This window comes from Rhinatrema bivittatum, chromosome 1 (assembly GCF_901001135.1).
Source record: "Rhinatrema bivittatum chromosome 1, aRhiBiv1.1, whole genome shotgun sequence".
Classification (NCBI taxonomy): Eukaryota; Metazoa; Chordata; class Amphibia; order Gymnophiona; family Rhinatrematidae; genus Rhinatrema; species Rhinatrema bivittatum.
Window position 1 is genome coordinate 333,643,613 of NC_042615.1, and position 18,837 is coordinate 333,662,449.

The 18,837-nt window shown below is 45.2% G+C and overlaps 1 protein-coding gene across 5 annotated transcripts in view; it reads right to left on the reverse strand.

The window, feature by feature from the left end:
* USO1 (USO1 vesicle transport factor) overlaps positions 1 to 18,837 on the reverse strand; it is a 232,084-nt gene that overhangs the window by 205,664 nt on the left and 7,583 nt on the right. For all 5 annotated transcript variants that reach the window (XM_029598247.1, XM_029598222.1, XM_029598211.1 and 2 more), the window contains exons 2-3: positions 5,541 to 5,627; positions 4,514 to 4,578 (exon numbers count right to left, since the gene is read on the reverse strand). In XM_029598247.1, coding sequence (XP_029454107.1) covers positions 4,514 to 4,578; positions 5,541 to 5,627 — 152 coding nt within the window. The remainder of the gene's footprint in view (positions 1 to 4,513; positions 4,579 to 5,540; positions 5,628 to 18,837) is intronic.

The following is an 18,837-nucleotide window of genomic DNA, read 5'->3' on the forward strand; positions in this document are numbered from 1 at the left end:
GACTCTGATGGCAGTGTCAGTAATATGCTGATGAGTGGCTACAAGGAGTCAAGTAGTGGCTTGAAGAAAAACAGTGCTCTCCATGGTTCTCCCACAGAGGTCCTGCAATTCCTTCTCCACAGCTAGCTGCACTCATTTCTCCAACTCCTCCTCGAAGATAGCCAATGCCAACATTGATTGCGAGGCAGAAGGCATAGCCACATCCTCTTCGGAACCAAGAGGAAGATCACTGGCTGACATCAAGACAGGTGGAAGCCGTGGCGAATCCCCAGATAACTTGGATATTAAGAGGTTTCTCAGCCACAGCCAAACCGTCCCCATGCTCGGCACTGTGAATCAGCGGAGACTAATGCTGATGCTTCTTCAGCTTCCATCAATGCTCGGCATGGGTTTACCCTGGTGCCAAGACCGGAGAGGAGGAACCAGATCCCTTCTTCAGCTGGGAGGACCTGGGCGATGACCTATCTCCAGGATCCCTGCAGTCATCGACACTGAGGGAGCTGATGGCCCCCCACTCCCCAGGAAGCAGCTTATGACCGGATCGAATGAGCTTATAAACCGTCCAGAACAGGCCGTCCGCAACAAATATAAGGGGAAGCGATGGTCTCTTTCAACTAACGGACAATGGTCGTTTTTGACGCTTTATGACCTTTCTTAGTGCCACTCCATAGAATAAAAAGATGATCTGAAATCCAAAAGGCATTGTTGATCTTGAGGTAACGCAAGAGAACTCTTGACATCCAGACGCTTCAATTCTCTGGCGTGAGGGGCATCCTAATTGATAGCAGGAAAAGCCGGAAGCTCCACTGACTGATTTAAGTGGAAGGCTGAGACAATCTTTGGAAGAAAAGATGGACCCATTCTGAGCGAAATCCTGGAATCAGAAATCCATAGAAAGGGTTCCCTACAGGAGAGGGCTTGAATTTCGGAGACCCTCCAAGCGGAGCAGATAGCAACCAAAAACACCATCTTTAGAGTTAGATCCTTTAAGGTGGCCTTCTTGAGGGGCTCAAAAGGAGGTTCACATAAAACACTGAGCACCAAATTAACACTCCACGACGGACATACAGAACAGACCAGAGGATTCAAGTGCTTTGCCCCTCGAAGAAAACGTACCACATCAGGGTGCGCTGCCAGAGTCGCACCCTCAATCTTGCCTCTGAGACATCCAATGTCACTACTTGTACCCAGAGGGAGTTAACGGATAACCCTTTGCTGAGGCCTTTCTAAAGGAATGCTAGAATCTGTGCCACTAAGGACTGACGAGGGAAGACCCCTTGCTCACGACACCAAGAATCGAAGACCCTCCCACACTCTGATATAAGTTAGAGAAGTAGAGGTCTTCTGCGCCTGCAACAGAGTGGTGATGACCTCCTCAGGTTAACTTTTTTTCCTCAACTGTTTCCTCTCATAAGCCAGGAGGCTAGACAAAAGCGATCCGTCTGGTCAAAAAATACAGGACCCTGACGCAACAGGTTTGGAAGAGGACTCAGGCGCAGAGGACTGTCTACAGCCAGGTTGACTAGATCCACAAACCATGTTCAATGAGGCCACTCCGGAGCTGCTAGGATTATTGTCCCTGGGTGAACTATTCATCGCAGAATCTTGCCTATTAGAGGCCATGGAGGAAACACGTAGAGAAGAACGTCATGGGACCAAGGAAGTACCAGGGCATTTACCTCTTCCTCCCCATGTTCCCTTCTGCGACTGAAAAACCGTGGTGCCTTGGCATTCTTCTGAGTCGCCATCAAGTCCAAATGAGGAGTGCCCCACCAGCGAGAGATGAGCGTCATTACGTCCAAAGACAGCTCCCATTCTCCAGGGTCCAGCCTTTGACGGCTTAGAAAATCCACCTGCACATTGTTGGTCCCTGCAATATGAGAGGCCGTCAACAGGGCTAAATGCTGTTCCACCCAGGCCATCAGTATCTCCACTTCTAAGGCTACTGGGCGACTTTTGGTTCCTACTTGACGGTTTATGTAGGCCACTGTCGTCGCATTGTTGGACAAAACTTACACCGCCCGATTGCAGACGAGAGGAAGAAATTTCTGCAATGCCAAGCATACCGCTCTCATTTCTAGGCGATTGATGGACCACTGCGCCTCCTCTTGTAACCACTGGCCCTGGGCCGACTGCGATTGGCACATTGCTCCCCAACTGCAGAGGCTGGCGTCGATGGTTACTATCACCCACTGAGGCACCTCGAGGTCCACATGGCACTTCAATTGGTCGAGGGCAAGCCACCAACCAAAACTGGACCTGGCGGACTCTGTGAGTGGTATGGGAACCTCGAATTCTTCAGACATCAGATCCCAGCGGGAGAGCAAGGTTCTCTGCAAAGGCCTCATATGAGCAAACACCTACGGGACCAATTCCAGAGAAGATGCCATGGAGCCAAGATCCTGCAAGTAATCGCAAACCTTAAATACAGGAACTGTCAAGAGATGTTGAACTTGTGATGACAGCTTAGTTATCCGTTCCTCCATGAGAAAGACTTTGCTAACTTGGGTATCGAATCATGCTCCCAAGCAGTCCAGGACCTGAGAAGGAAGAAAATGGCTCTTGGACTGATGGACGACCCAACCAAGGGAGCGCAGACGGTGTAAGACTTTATGTACCGCCTGCTTGCAGAGATCCTCCGATTTCACTCAAATGAGCCAGTCGTCCAGGTAGGGTGAACCAGTATTCCCTCCCATCTGAGGGCTGCCACCACCACCACCATCACCTTGGTGAAGGTGCAGGGAGCAGTCGCTAAACCGAATGGGAGAGCCCAGAACTGAAAATGCCTCCCGAGGACCATGAACTGGAGAAGCATATCCAGCATAGCTCTCTGCTTCAACGGCAGGGGAGAAGAAAAACTGATACTTCACGCATATCCAGCATAGCTCTCTGCTTCAACGGCAGGGGAGAAGAAAAACTGATACTTCACGCATATCCAGCATAGCTCTCTGCTTCAATGGCAGGGGAGAAGAAAAACAACCAATAAGGGCGGAATAACATAGTCTGGGTAAAACAAATAAGCATGGGTGTAGCTTGCTTATTGCGGCGGTTACTTCCCCTACTACCCCTAACTAATCAAGCTTGATATTTCACTTGGATGCAGCTCCATCACTGCTCTCTACATTAATGGTGGGGGTGGAAGGGAAATAGAACCAAAGAGCTAAGAGAAACAGATAAGTATGAGAAAAAAATGTGTGAAGCTTGCTGGGAAGACTGGATGGGCCGTTTGGTCTTCTTCTGCCGTCATTTCTATGTTTCTATGATATACCACATGCAAGTTTTCTACTAGAACACAAATGCAAATAAACCCAGTAGAAAACATATGCCTATAAGTTTCCTAACTCACTTTCACAAATGAGATGTTCTCTTATTTTGCCAAACAAAAAAATATACATATAATAACCAAAAATCTTTCAAATATAACTTCTACAAAAAATTTTATATAATAAAAAAATCTTTATTCAATTCAAACAATTTTTACAAAAAAATAATCAATCTGATAATACAACATAATGCACATGACAAAATAAATAAGACAATAAAACGAAGGGCCCAACAAATTTAAACAACCCATATCTACACCATGAACACACCCCTCTACAAAATTGTTTTCAATTAGTCAATGCAATGTTGATCACACATGTTCTTCCCAAAAACTATTTCCAAAAGCCAGAAACAGAGAGATCAAGGATCAACTGCTGTCTTTTTATTTTGTTTTTTTGCTTTTTATTTTTTTCATGTGCATTATATTATCAGATTTATTATTGTTTTGTAAAAACTGAATTGATTAAACATTTTTTTATTATATAAAAACATTTTTGTATAAGTTATATTTGAAAGATTTTTGATTATATGTATCTTTTTTGTTTGGTGTAATTTTCAAGTTAAATATTGTACACTGATCCTTTTTAGTAAACTTAAGGTTTTCTTATTTTGTGAAAACAGTATGCAAAAAGTCTTTTTGCACATATTTTGGTGCTGTAAAGTTAATAAGTTGCTTAGCATTATTTGGCATTGCAGCATATCATTAGGTTTGTTATCCGGCTAACTTTGGAAGTATATTCAATATTGCTGCCGCACTACTGAATATAGCCATCTTAAAGCTAGCCGGCTAACTTTAGGACAGCTCTTTGGACCAACCAGACAAAGCCAGCTAAGTCATCCAGCTAACCCTGAATATCGGAGTTTGCCAGCTAACTTAACTCCTCCAAGTTATGCCCCTGGAACGCCCCTAACTTATCTAGCTAAATTCTAGCCTCCAAACATTAGCCAGCTAGTATTTAGCCAGAAGCATGAACAAATATTCATTTAGCCGACTAACTTCTGAGTTAGTCAGCTAAATGCTTTTGAATATTGACCTCATTATTTATAGTTTGAGGTTTCATTGCTATCATTCAACTGCTTTGCTGATTTTCACCTTGGAGAAAAATATAATTTACTCACTGATCAATTTCAACTCCTACTTAAAATAAATTAGAAAATTAAATAAACAAAAACAAAACAAAACACTTACCGGTCTGTCTGCAAAACATTGATAAGATGTTCCATAGCTTGGCTGCCTACTTCCAGGCGGTATTTCTGAAAACAAAATAAAGGTGGATCTTTAAAAACATAGAAGATTTCTGATACCAGCATTATTTTTCTATAGAGCTGATGTCATCTTACTGGTTCAATTTAAACATTTGTAAAAAATGTATTAAAATCATGATAGCATTGCACAATATTCCCCCTGCTGGCTATATTCTTTCGCATGGTTTGCAAAACCTCTGTTCCTTACAGAATTATTGGAACATACCTACCTTATAAAGTTTTAGTTCTGAATGTTAAATATTTACATCTAAAATCTTCAACTACCAAGTTTCTTTTAATTGTCATAAACAGTTTAAGCTTGTACCTCAGGGGACCTACTGTAAACAGGCACCATATTTCTACCATCATTCTTACACAGCACACTAACTAGAGCCCGAATTTTAAAAGGCCCACGTGTGCAAAATATGGGGGTTATGCGCATGGCCAGGCCCAACCACACATGTAACCCCCGATATGCGCTGAAATGCTGGGTCAGCTAAAAGGGGTGAGCCGGGGGCATGGTCTGAGCGGGGAGGGGTGGGATAGTGCGCCAGGACAAAGCCATTAGATGCTGTCCTGGGGAAGCACGCTCCGGCAGATGGCCGGCGTACGGAGTTTACTTCTGCTCCTCCGGAGCAGTAAATATAAAAACAAAAAAATTGGGGATAGATAGGGTAGGTTTAGTGATCAAGGAGGAGAGGGGAAAAGGGAGAAAGGATAGGATTAGATAGGGTTAGAGAAGTTCCCTCCCAGTCCGCTCCTTAATTGGAGCAGATTGGGAGGAAACTGGGAAATGCCGATCGTGTCGCCACAAGCAATTAAAAAATTCCCGCCTCGGGCACGCGAATGGGGCAGCTGCCCGCACATGCCGCACGCATATTATAAAATCAAGTGCGTCCATGTGCATGTGTTCGCCTTTTAAAATCAACCATTAAGCTTTCTTTTTGGGCTAACTCTCAAATGACACAAACCCTTGATAGCGATTTGAGAGCCCGCACAGCATCCCTTCGGTCATCCAGTAGTGTAGACGAAGCCACTCGATCGCAAAGCTTCTGAACCTGTAACAGAAATATACTGCAATTAAAAAAAATAAAAAAAAAAACCACACAACACCAAACTCACATCAATCAAAACACCCTAAAGACAAGAGGTGAATAAAGTGATAAAGAATGGTAGATGAACCTTAGTAACCTTAATCAATACCTTCCCAGATAGTGTCCTGCTAAGGATGCAGCAGGACTAAGAACTCATCAGCCTCATATTGCTCTTCTGAGAAATATCAGGATTTTTATCAAAATAAATTTAAGTGGCTATGAAGGGATGACGCTGTGTTGGTAAATGTAACATGCTTTCTTATTAGAGGTGCTAGCAAAAGTCAAGCTGGTTCATACTAGTAAAAAAAATCTGTTTCGTGTTATGGTCCAACAGTTAGGAACTCACTTCCTTTAGAACTTAGAGACAGGGAATACCATGCTGTTTAGGAAATCATGTAAGACATTGTTTTGCCAGGTTATTGCTTAAGAAAAAATTTAATTTTTTAAGATAATTCTGGTTTTATTTTTGTTTTACTGCATGTTTAGATTGCCACAGTTTCATTTTTATTTTATTTTTTTATATTTTGTTTATGTTTCATGTGAGTTTTTGCACATCACACAGAGTTTCATGAGATTGGGCGATTCACAAATGCAAGTTATAAATACAAAAAAATATCTGAAGAATTTGACTGCTATAAGATGAATAAGATGAATTTGGCAGTCTCACATGAACACATTTGTCCACATTTCAAGCCAAACAATAAGAAGTTGCCAGCCTCAGCTCAGTGGAAGCACTACAGCAGAGCCAGGTAAAACAAATTCCAAGAGGAAGCCTGCCAGCTCCATTTGCACCAGTGCTGTCAGCATACAGGAACACTCACCATCCCATCCCAGTCGCCCCCCCCCCCCCTCTTTTTTTTTTTTTTAGATCTAGATTAAATCTATGGCCCACAAATCTTCCCACTTGGGGCCCCACCTGTCAGTTACAGAAAAACCCTTGGAGCATAGCAAAAAAAATAAATAAAAATTCAAATTGACTTCAAAATTCTAATCCAGATATGGTGGTTTTCATATAAACATTGAAAGTGAGATGCAACATCTTTAAAATCTTTTAGGAACTACCGTTTGCCAGTCTGCCTTATTACTATTAAATTTCCTGCTGAAGAGAGTCCTTTCAGTACCTCATCCCAGGAATCCACCTGAAAGATTTTCAGACTTGAATTTAAAAAACAAAACAAAACACAAGAAGTGTAAGTGGGTATGTTTTATTTAAAAAAAAACAAACAAAAAATCACTAGTTTCCAACATTTGGTTTTCTCCCCTGAAATATGAGCAATGTAATAACTGTAGAAATTTTAGCAAAAAACAAAAAGCTAGACACGTCTATGGTGGTTAATATGACTGATGAATATTCCAATTAATTTTAAAGATTCACAAAAATAATAGGTTTTTATTAATATTTCACCTTTCGTGACACTTCAAAACGGACCTTAAATTTTACTCTGAGTCACTGACTTGCTCTTGGTTTCTCACTGCCATCTCTTACTGCTGGGGGAATTCTGCGCATAAAAATTTCAAATGCTGCAAAATTCTGCATACTTTATATTGGTCAAAATAATTTAAAATGTATTGCAGAAAAGTTAATACTCAAAGATGCAGTTTGCTTCCATAAATAGTTCCAATGCATCTTTGTTTTTGCAGACCTTTAATGATAGTATAGCAACAAGGTCCTTTCTGTCAGTTAGTGGTAAGGATTTATTTCTTCAATAATATTTTAAATTGAATGGGAGTCAGTCCAATCTGGCCTTAGAGTCTGAATGTGCTGCCCAATTTTCCAAGAACAGACAGCGCCTGGCCAATATTGTCATTGCCATTTGTTTGGTCAAAGCCCTAAGCAAATCATACAAGGCGTCTACTACAAAGGCCGCTGCCAACTCTAGCAATGCTATATGCATGCCACTGGATTGTGAGATCTCTGGATCCTTGCCCCAGGAAGATTGCTGCATCCATATGAACAGTGCCTTGCTACATATCCTGCACAGATGGCTGCCTGAAGTGAAAGGCTAGCTATTCTGAATGATTTCTTCAAAGTGGATTCTATCTTCCTACTCTGTAGGTTCTTAAGCGCTACTCTGCCTTCAACTGGAATTGAGGTTCTCTTGGTCACTGCTGCCACAGCATTCTACCTTAGGCAATCTGAATAACTTCTCTCTCGGTTGCAGCAAGTACAATTTTTCCATAGCTCTTCAGCATTTAAATGTTGCATCATGGCATTCCCAGCATCTCCATTATAGCTGAATGGACTGGGAATGCCTTAGAGGGCCTCAGTATGCAGTCAATATTGGGTCTCCTTTTAGCACTTTTTTTTTTTTATTTTCAAAATTTTTAGAATTAAAAAAAAAAAAAAAACATATTGGATGACAAAAAGGAAAACAAACATTCCATAACACAATATATTCAAAAAACAGAAATGTTCATCCACTTAAGAACCCAATTGGGGGACTAAGGGCCTCATTTTCCAAGCCGCTCGCACGTGAAAAGTCCCTTATCGCGTGTGATACCAGGATGGGGGCGGAGTCGGGGCAGAGACGGCCCCGGAAGAGGAGGAGTCGGGGCATCACCAGGGCCGACTCTGCGCCAACACCGCGGACAGCGAAAAGGTAGGTGCCTTTTCGCTGCCTATTTCGCTCCCAATAGCTACACCTCCTATGGTGGCGCTATTGAGTGCGAATCCGGCAGCGCAGGCCCGCCCCCCGTTTCGGCCCCCCGCCCCGCATCTTCTAAAGTATCACAGGCCTGCGATACTTTAGAAAATGAGGCCCTAAGTCAGGTATAAAAAAAATTAGAAAGGAAATATAGCACAAGAATATTTTACAATAATTCTCTATAATATTAACACAAAAGGATTGCTAAGCCAAGAAGGAACTGTCAAGGGTCTCTCTCGATTTTGAAAAAAAACCTTTCCAACAGGGCAGGATCAAAGAAAAGGTATTTATTTATACCTAGTTTTACAATATATTTACAGGGAAACTGAAGAAGAAATAAAGCTCCAGGATCAATTACACATTGCATTTTAATTAAAAAGGCCTTCCATCTCAGTTGAGTCGCCTTAGCAACATCAGGAAATAATGCCAGTTGCTGGCCAAGGAAACACTTAGAGACACGAAAAAACCATTTTCATAGTCCATATACGATCAAGTTCCATAGCAAAAACAAGCAGGAAAGTAGCAGTACCCTGAATTTCTATCTGAGACTCTTGCAGCAAAGCAGTTACATTTTCTAATGCATTACACATTGCAAAGGGGAAGTAGTAACAGGGACGTCACTGTCTAGAAGGCAGATTAAAGACCCTAGTGATAGGTGGAACAGAATCCTGAGGAACTTTAAGCATATCTACACAAAATGTCCTAATTCAATTGGAGAGAACATTAAGGACTTAGGAAAATTAAATATCCTCAAATTTAATTTCCTAGAATTATACTCTAATGCCTCCAATCTGAGCTGAATGAAATCCTGATCCTTAATCAGAGCCAAATCACATTTCTCCAAAGAATCATACTGTTTTTCTACTGAGGAGATCCTCTGGGTATTGCTCTTAATCATTTGGTCATGCCCAGCAACTTGATTTTGAACTTGCCCAACATCTGATCAAGCATTATCAAATCTAGCCTGTTTCCCCATCTCTCCCTAACATGCTCACCTCCTGACATGCGCCGTAGGCACTGCCCCCTGAACAGCTGACTTCATCCTGCACTGTGCAGCTCTCAAAAGTGCAAGCTACACAGTGCCCCAAAATCCTGCACTGCTCTTGTGAGAACATCATGGGAGTTGGGGCACCTCCTCACTTGCACAGAAAGCTGCCAATGGGGGAGGATAACAGCACCAATTTTTCCTCATCTTCACCAGCTCATGGAGCCAGGTCTTTACATTATATGCAAGAGATTGCTGCACAGCTTCTCCTCCTCTTGCCGGTTCAGTGAACCTAGCTCTTTTTGCAAGGACAATTACACCAGCTTTTGCTCCTCCAGTCAGCTCACGGCACTGACTCTGCGTTACTCTGCTCACGCAAGCGGGTTCTTCATGAATTCTGCAATGGGAGGAAGGGGAGAATGCAGCACAAATTCTGCAGTATATTGTATTGTAATGCCTATGTTTTGAGCAGGTTGCAATTCACCTGTACAAGGTGGATCAAAACCTGTTCAAAACATAGGCATTAATTGCAAATGTATAGATTATGAATTACATCAGCACATACACCATTATCCAATATCTTAAAAATCATTGCACGCACATATACAGCGCAAGGTAAACATTAGACTCCAAGAATAAACAATGCCCTGTGCCAATTAAACCTCAGCAAAACAAGCAAACATAAAAAGCCAAAAACAAGGCCTTACCATGGTTACATCATAGAAATACTTAAGAACCAAAGCCCCAAAAAATTAAGAACTACACTACAGCACTGAGACACTACTTCTCTCGCTAACAGATAACATTCTAAGAGGTTTTGATAGCGGTAAACATTACATTCTAATAATGCTAGACTTAGCAGCAGCCTTCGACACAGTAAACCATAAAATACTACTAAATAGACTAGAAGAAATCGGATTACACAGCAAAACAATAAACTCAGTTCATATCTAAATAATAGATTCTTCCAAGTTCAGATCAACAACGCATTATCAGAAAAAGTCAATCAGGAGTACCGCAGGGATCAGCCCTGTCTACAACCCTCTTTAACATATACATGCTGTCCTTATATCATCTGCTTGCAGGACTAGAAATCATACATTACATTTATGCAGATGATATTCAACTAATTCTACCAATAGATGACACATTAGAGAAAACGTTAAACCTAGCTAACATGTACCTAGAGATTATAAAACAACTACTAAACCGAATGGAACTTGTGATTAATATTGAAAAAACAGAATTCCTACACTTAGAACGGAAAAATATTGAAATCATCCAAACTCCAATAATCCTCAAAGACAACCAGAAAACTGAACTAACTGAAAAAGTATGAAACCTTGGAATAATAAAGGACCCTGAAATCAATCTAAAATAGCACATATCGTTAAAAGTAAAAGAAGGCTATGCAAAACTCATGGTACTCAGAAAACTAAAACCACTACTAAAACTAACTGGTTTCAGAACAGTACTTCAGGCACTAGTTTTCTCCAGCACTGACTACTGTAATGCCCTTCTATTAGGACTCCCAAATACAACATTAAGGCCACTTCAAATACTTCAAAACATGGCAGCTAGAATACTAACCGGAAAAAGGAGGAGGGACCATATAACTGAAATCCTGGCGGAATTACATTGGCTACCTATTGAACACAGAATTAATTACAAAGCCCTATGTACCATACATAAACGAATACATGATGAAAAATCGGACTGGCTAAACACAGCATTGCGAGTGCACGTCCCACACAGAAACCTTCGATCGGCAAATAAAGCACTCTTAACCATTCCCTCAGTAAAGACAGCAAGACTAACCCAAGTGAGAGAAAGGGCCTTATCTTTAGCAGGCTCCACACTTTGGAACACAATGCCTCTAGAGATCAGATTACAAAGAGATCTCAAAACCTTTAAGAAAAGTTTAAAAACATGACTTTTTAAAAGGAAAATTAGGACTTACCTGATAATTTTCATTCCTGTAGTACCAAGGATCAGTCCAGACTGCTGGGTTATGCCTCCCGTCCAGCAGATGGAGTCAGAGAGAAACTGAAAAGGCACCACTGATATACCCTGGTGCGCCCCCTGCGATCCTCCAGTATAATCCATACAAAGCATTATGAAATTAGAAAACAATGGCAAATTCTGTGACTAGCTCAATATAAAGATGAAAAGTATATGAACATGTGGAAAAAACGAGGAAACCATGAAAACAAGCAAGTGCCCGTAAAAAACGGAACCCGAAAAACACGAAAAAACAACAGTTGCGGGACTCTACACTCTTCACTGAAATGGGCGGGCGTCTGGACTGATCCTTGGTACTACAGGAATGAAAATTATCAGGTAAGTCCTAATTTTCCTTTCCCTGTACGTACCAGGATCAGTCCAGACTGCTGGGAAGTACCCAAGCTGCCCTAAACGGGGTGGGACCCTGACAGTCCCGCACGAAGCACACCACTGCCGAATGAGTCCACCGTCGGAGCGCGCACGTCCAAACGGTAATGTCTCGCAAAGGTGTGCAATGTCTTCCAAGTAGCCGCTCGGCAAATTTCCTGCGAGGAAATAAACCCACTCTCTGCCCACGACGCCGCCTGGGAGCGCAGAGAATGAGCCTTAAGACCCTCCGGAACGGCGCGACCTTGGGAAATGTAAGTAGACACAATCGCCTCTTTCAACCAGCGTGCGATCGTAGTTTTTGAAGCTTTATTTCCCTTCTTTGGACCACCCCACAAGACAAACAGATGATCAGACAACCGAAAGGGGTTGGTAACGTCCAGGTACCGCAAGAGCGTCCTTCGAACATCCAACTTGCGAAGTTCCGGTTGCCGCAACGCCTCAGCCCCGTCCACCGCAAATGCCGGTAGGTCCACCGTCTGGTTGACGTGAAAGGCGGAAACTACCTTAGGCAAAAACGAAGGAACGGTACGTAGAGAAACCCCCAAATTAGAAATACGGAGAAAAGGTTCCCTACAAGACAACGCCTGAAGTTCCGAGATTCGGCGAGCTGAACAAATAGCGACGAGAAAAACAGTTTTGAGAGTGAGATCCTTGAGAGTAGCCCTTCGTAGAGGCTCAAACGGAGAAGTACAAAGACCCCGGAGAACCAAATTTAAACTCCAAGAAGGACAGATAGGTCGCACCGGGGGTCGCAAATGTTTAACTCCCTTTAAAAATCGTGCAACGTCCGGATGCATGGCAATGGAAACTCCGTCAAGTTTACCGCGGTAACAGCCTAAGGCCGCTACCTGCACACGCAGAGAATTATAGGATAAACCCTTCTTTAGACCCTCTTGCAAAAAAGTCAGAATATGAGACACCGTAGCCTTCCGCGACGGCACTTCCAGACCCTGACACCAGGAGTCAAAAACCTTCCATACCCTGACATAAGCAACCGAGGTAGAGGGCTTACGAGCCTGCAGAAGAGTAGTAATGACCGACTCGGAATATCCTTTCCTTCTCAATTGCCGCCTCTCATAAGCCAAGCCACTAGACAAAAGCGATCGGCCTGGTCGAAAAATACTGGACCCTGCCGAAGGAGTCGAGGCAGATGACCGAGCCGCAAGGGGCCGTCCACCGCTAGATTGATGAGGTCAGCGAACCACGGCCTCCTCGGCCACTCCGGAGCTACGAGAATGACGGGTCCCGTGTGGGATTCTATGCGACGCAATATTTTCCCCACCAACGGCCACGGTGGAAACACATACAGAAGAACGTGCGCGGGCCAGGGAAGAGCTAGCGCGTCTACGCCCTCCGACCCGTGTTCCCTTCTGCGACTGAAGAAGCGAGCTGCCTCGGCATTCAAACGAGATGCCATGAGGTCCAACCAGGGAGTTCCCCACCGGCGACAGATGAGTCTGAGTGCCTCGGGAGATAGTTCCCACTCTCCCGGGTCTAGTCGTTGCCGGCTGAGATAGTCTGCTTGAACGTTGTCGACTCCTGCGATGTGGGACGCTGCAATCCGAGACAGGTGCTGCTCTGCCCACACCATCAACTGGCTGGCTTCGGTTGCTACCGGTAGACTCCGTGTACCGCCTTGCCGATTTATATACTCTACCGTGGTTGCGTTGTCGGACAGAACCCGAACTGCTCTGTCCCGAATCAAAGGCAGAAAGTGCTGTAATGCTAGGCGAACCGCCCTTGTTTCCAAACAATTGATCGACCACTTGGTCTGAGGAGGCGTCCAACGTCCCTGAGCGGACTGAGACTGACAGACTGCTCCCCAGCCCGTCAGACTGGCATCGGTCGTGACAATGATCCATTGAGGCGGATCCAAATCGGTGCCTTAGAGCAAGTGGACCGGATCCAACCACCATTGTAGACTGGTCCTTGCTGGGGGTAAGAGTGGCAAAGGTATCTGAAACTCTTCCGATTTGGGGTCCCAACGAGACAGAAGCGCCCTCTGTAGCGGCCGCATATGCACAAATGACCACGGAACCAAATCCAGTGTGGATGCCATATATCCAAGAACCTGTAAGTAATCCCATACCACAGGCAGGGGAAGGGCGAGGAGACGGCGAACGTGCGCCATCAGACGCTCCACCCCTGCCTGTGGGAGAGAAACCTTTCCCACTTTCATATCGAACGAGGCGCCCAGAAATTCCAATTCTGGGAGGGGAACAGATGGCTCTTGGTGTAATTGACCACCCACCCCAAGGAGTGGAGCCGGTGAAGGACTGCCTGAATCGCATCTTCGCAGAGACGTCGCGATTTTGCTCGGATGAGCCAGTCGTCCAAATACGGGTGTACCAACACTCCGTCTCTCCGAAGACTCGCCGCCACCACCACCATTACCTTGGTGAACACCCTCGGAGCTGTCGCCAGACCGAACGGAAGAGCACAAAACTGGAAGTGAGATCCCAGGACCATAAAGCGCAGAAATCTTTGATGGAACTCTTGTATCCCTATGTGCAAGTAAGCCTCCGTGAGATCTAAGGAAGCCAAATACTCGCCTTTGTGTACCGCCGCTATGACCGAGCGCAGGGTCTCCATCCGAAACCGCGGTATGCGCAATGCCCTGTTGACTCGCTTGAGATCCAGAATCGGCCGAAATGTGCCCTCCTTCTTGGGAACGATGAAATAGATGGAATAACGGCCTGTGTGTTGCTCGGCGGGCGGCACAGGCACTATTGCACCCAGCGCCTGCAATCGCTCCAGGGTCTGAGCAATTCGCTGTTGCTTTACCTGAGAACCGCTGGGAGAGATAAGGAACAAATCGCGCAGGGGCCTTGCAAAATCTAGGGCATAGCCGTGAGATATAATGTCGAGGACCCATTGGTCTGAGGTAATTGTGGCCCATTCCTCCCGAAAGTAAGAGAGTCGTCCTCCTACCTCCGGGACGGAGGAATGGACCGGCGTCCCTTCATTGAGCCGCCTTAGAGGTGGCGAAGGTATGAGACGCCCCTGCGCGTGCCGGCCTTCTACCACGAAAGGAAGGAGTCCATGACTGGGAACGCGGAGACGGCTGTCGGGTAGCAAAAGAGGACCCCCTTCCCGAGCGAAAACGGCGTTGCCCGCGAAACCGTCCGCGGAAGGTACCCGAAGGGCGAAAAAATCTAGGCTTGTCCTCTGGCAACTTAAACACTTTATTCTCCCCCAAAGATCGGATAAGGTCTTCTAACTCTGTGCCAAACAACAACTTGCCCCGAAAGGGAAAGGAACCGAGTTGGGCCTTGGAGAAAGAGTCCGCCGCCCAATGACGCAGCCAGAGTAACCTCCGTGCCGACACAGCCGAAGACATAGACCGGGCCGAAGTGCGGAGGAGGTCATAAAAGGCATCCGCGGCGTAAGCCACCGCGGATTCTATACAGTTTGCTTGCTCTGCTTCATCCAGAGGCAGATCTTGAGATGTCAACATCTGTTGTACCCAACGAAGGGTAGCCCTTTGTACCATGCAGCTGCAAACGGCCGCCCGTACTCCCAAGGCCGAAACCTCAAAGATGCGCTTAAGCAACGTCTCCAGCTTCCGATCTTGAAGATCCTTAAGGGCCGTACCCCCTGTTACGGGAATGGTGGTATGTTTAGCCATGGCAGTGACCGCCAAATCCACCCTTGGCACCCTAAGGAGCTCCAAGGAATCCGCAGGGAGAGGGTAAAGCTTATCCATAGCGCGGCTGGCCCTAAGAGTTGCCTCCGGATTATCCCATTCCCGGGATACAAGCTGAAACAGTTTATTATGAAAAGGAAAGGCATGCGCAGGCGTGCGGAGCCCGTCTAATTCAAAATCCCCTGGCTGGGAATTGGAGTCAACCTGGGGTACTGGAATCTTTAGTTCCCGAAGAACATGGGCAATCAAGGGATCCAGTTCTTCCTTATGAAATAAGCGGAGTATCTGAGGATCATCCCCCTCAACCGGGTCCGTACCCCCTACATCCATATCAGGATCCGGCGTGGACGGATCCTGTGAAAGGGGGGCCGGAGCTACATGCTGAGGAGGTTTTGGAGGGGGAGCCGAAGGAGCTGGAGCAGCCTGCTGCGGAGGTTGAGGAGGAGCCGGGGCTGCATCCCCCAAGCCAAAGAGACCAGTAGAAAGTCTCCCCCGTTTATCTGGGGCAGGAGTACCCTGCTCCCATTCCGCTTCGGCCTCCATATAAGCCTTGTGGAGCAAAAGTACAAATTGTGAGGAAAAGGGATGAGGCCTCTTCAAAGAACCTCCTTTTGCTCCCACAGATGGCAAATTAACAGGCCCTGGTAACCCGCGGGGGCTAAGATCCGGTGGGGACAGGGGGGGGGGGGGGGGGGAGTCATCCCCTTCTTCCGACGAAACCGCATCGCGATCCGAGTCATTTAAAATGGCCACCGAATTTTCTAAAATGGCCGCCGCCCCCGGTATCGGCAGCGCGGACCGCCGAGATTTGGCCGACGCTGGCCGTGCCCCACGCCACGGGGAAGGGGAGCTCCCGGCCGTGGCTGACCCCCGCGAGGAACCCTCACCCCCGGGAAGGCACCGGGAGCAAAGGCCCTCGCGGGAGAGCCGACGGCACAGCTCCCCACATACCGTACAAACAGTGCCTCGGGGCATGGTTTGTTTGTTTTTTTTGGCGCGAAAAACGGCGCGAGTAAGGGCTGGGTGACAAGCCACCCCTTCCGGAGACCACAGTGAGGAACGCAGGCCGTGGACACAATTACCTCGTTTTTAAATTTATTTATTTTTTTTTTTTTAATAGCGCTGCCACCGGCAGCTAAAGTACCTCACAGACAAGTGGCTGGTGGAGCTTGCAGGGGGTGTAGCACACCCGACTGAACTTTCTTCTCCGAGGAATGAAACTTCTCAGGAGGCGGATAGGGAGAGTGACCGGCCCACCGATTAATCCTCCCCTCCTCTCACTGGGTAAGACTGAAAAAACCCCGGGAAAAGGCTGTAGGGCAGTGCCCTGCCTGGCCTGCTATGGCTCCACTTATTATTACCAAATTAGGTACAAATCACTAATTGATCTAGTCACAGGATTTCTCCTCTATATTAAGTCAAACCTGATAGGGAAATCCCTTCACAATTCAATTTACAGGAGATCAGGACCGCAAGGTTATGCTCTCTCATCTGCTGGAGTCAGAGATATACTGGAGGATCGCAGGGGGCGCACCAGGGTATATCAGTGGTGCCTTTTCAGTTTCTCTCTGATTCCATCTGCTGGACGGGAGGCATAACCCAGCAGTCTGGACTGATCCTGGTACGTACAGGGAACAAGAATTTTGTAAAGAGACTGGAGAATAGAAAATATACAGGAATAGGCAGAAGTGCACCAGCACACAGCACCATTCTTTTTTTTTTTTGTCAAAATACTTTTTATTAACAGGAGGGCGGTAACATCGCCCAATCAATTAAAGAACCATACAAAACAGGTAAACTGCAACAACAGTAAGAACAGCGTTGAGCCAGAGTCCCATTGTACCAGCCTCCCCTAATTTTCCTTTTTCTCCCCATTACCTCCCTCCCTGTACCATGCCCCAAGCCCCACAGCACCACAGTCACTCCACATTCACACCCTAGCACCCCCCTCCCTTTCCCCCCCTCCATTCTAAGAATGTGCATTAAAATAGTCTATGAACTCTATATCACAATAAACAATTGTAAACACTATGAATATGAATTTTACCCGTGAACAGTACCTTATAGGTACACCTGGTCATGACCTACTTCACTAAACAATTGTCTTTAACGATATTTTGTAACTGAACCTTTTGTGGCACCTGTTAGAATGTACTATAGTACGCATTCACCTATATTCATTTATGTGCCTACATGTAAACCGTTGTGATGGTATATAAGTTAGCGACAGTATAGAAAAAAAGATGTTAAATAAATAAACTCTGCTAATTAAATAACCAGGACTTAAATCTTCTCCTAAACAATGCATATACCCTTATTTCCTTCAAGGTCAAAGTAAATGCCACACACTGGGCACCACTCCTGTGAAGGCCTTCTCCCCAATTATAATCAGAAGCAGTATTTTTGAAGAAGATATCACAAGTCTAGAAGCATGGCTCGATGTAAAGCATGAGAACAGTGCTACAAGGAAAGTTTTTTGTTTAGATAATGCGGATCCATCTAAAGGATGGTATAACAATTTAAACTTAATACACAGGGTCCATCAGGAAGCAGGCAACTCCATCAGGAGTAGAACATAATTAGATACATAGAATAGTCTCTCCATGAAGGCAAGAACTTACAGAATTCAAGAAGGTATGAGATAATCCGTAACTGCAAAGATATTAATGTAAAGCAAGATATAAAGTGGGGGTCGATACTGCAACAGTCCTCATCTGCCATCATACTGTATATATGGAGCCTCCACACTGCAGAGGGACATCTGCACAATCATAATTCTGGCGTCATGAGATCAAACATTCATATTTAAAGCAGAATTACAATGCTGTCAACCAAAGATCACCTCTACCATAATGCTCAGCAAATATGGAAAAAACTGAAACTGCCAGAATTATCTCCTCTCCCCACAATGAGCAGCTTTCTGCAGGATTTGATCAGCATGGTCTTATTTGATGGGACCTAGTGAGGCTGCATGGAAACCACACAAAATAAATAAATAAATAAATAAATAAAATACCAAGGAAATGTATGAACATTTCATGATACCTAGATTTCCTTCATTGCACACAGCATCTATTATGTGAATTTCTGTGTAATAAGTATATTTAGCACAGGGCTTCCCAAACTTTTTATTGAATGTTACCCCATTTTAGCACTTAAAAATTCACATGGCTCCAGAGGACGACCAAAATAAAATTGGCAGGGGTGCAGTCCCCCCCCCCCCCCCCCCCCCCAACAATCACTCTTCACCCTCCCCACACTCCAGCTGATCCGCTCACTCATCCTCCAGTCCTTTCAGAGGACCTCCACTTTTAACCTTCTCCCCTCCAGCAGATCCCTTTCTCAACCTCTGTCCTTTCACTTCTCCAGTCCATCCACCCCTTTTCACATCCACTTAGCAGATCCTCTCTCCTACCCCAAGACCTTCTTAGATACCACTACTAATCCTCTGTCATTCCCTCCCTTTCATTCTAACCCCAATCCCTCCTCATTCTCAACCTCCAT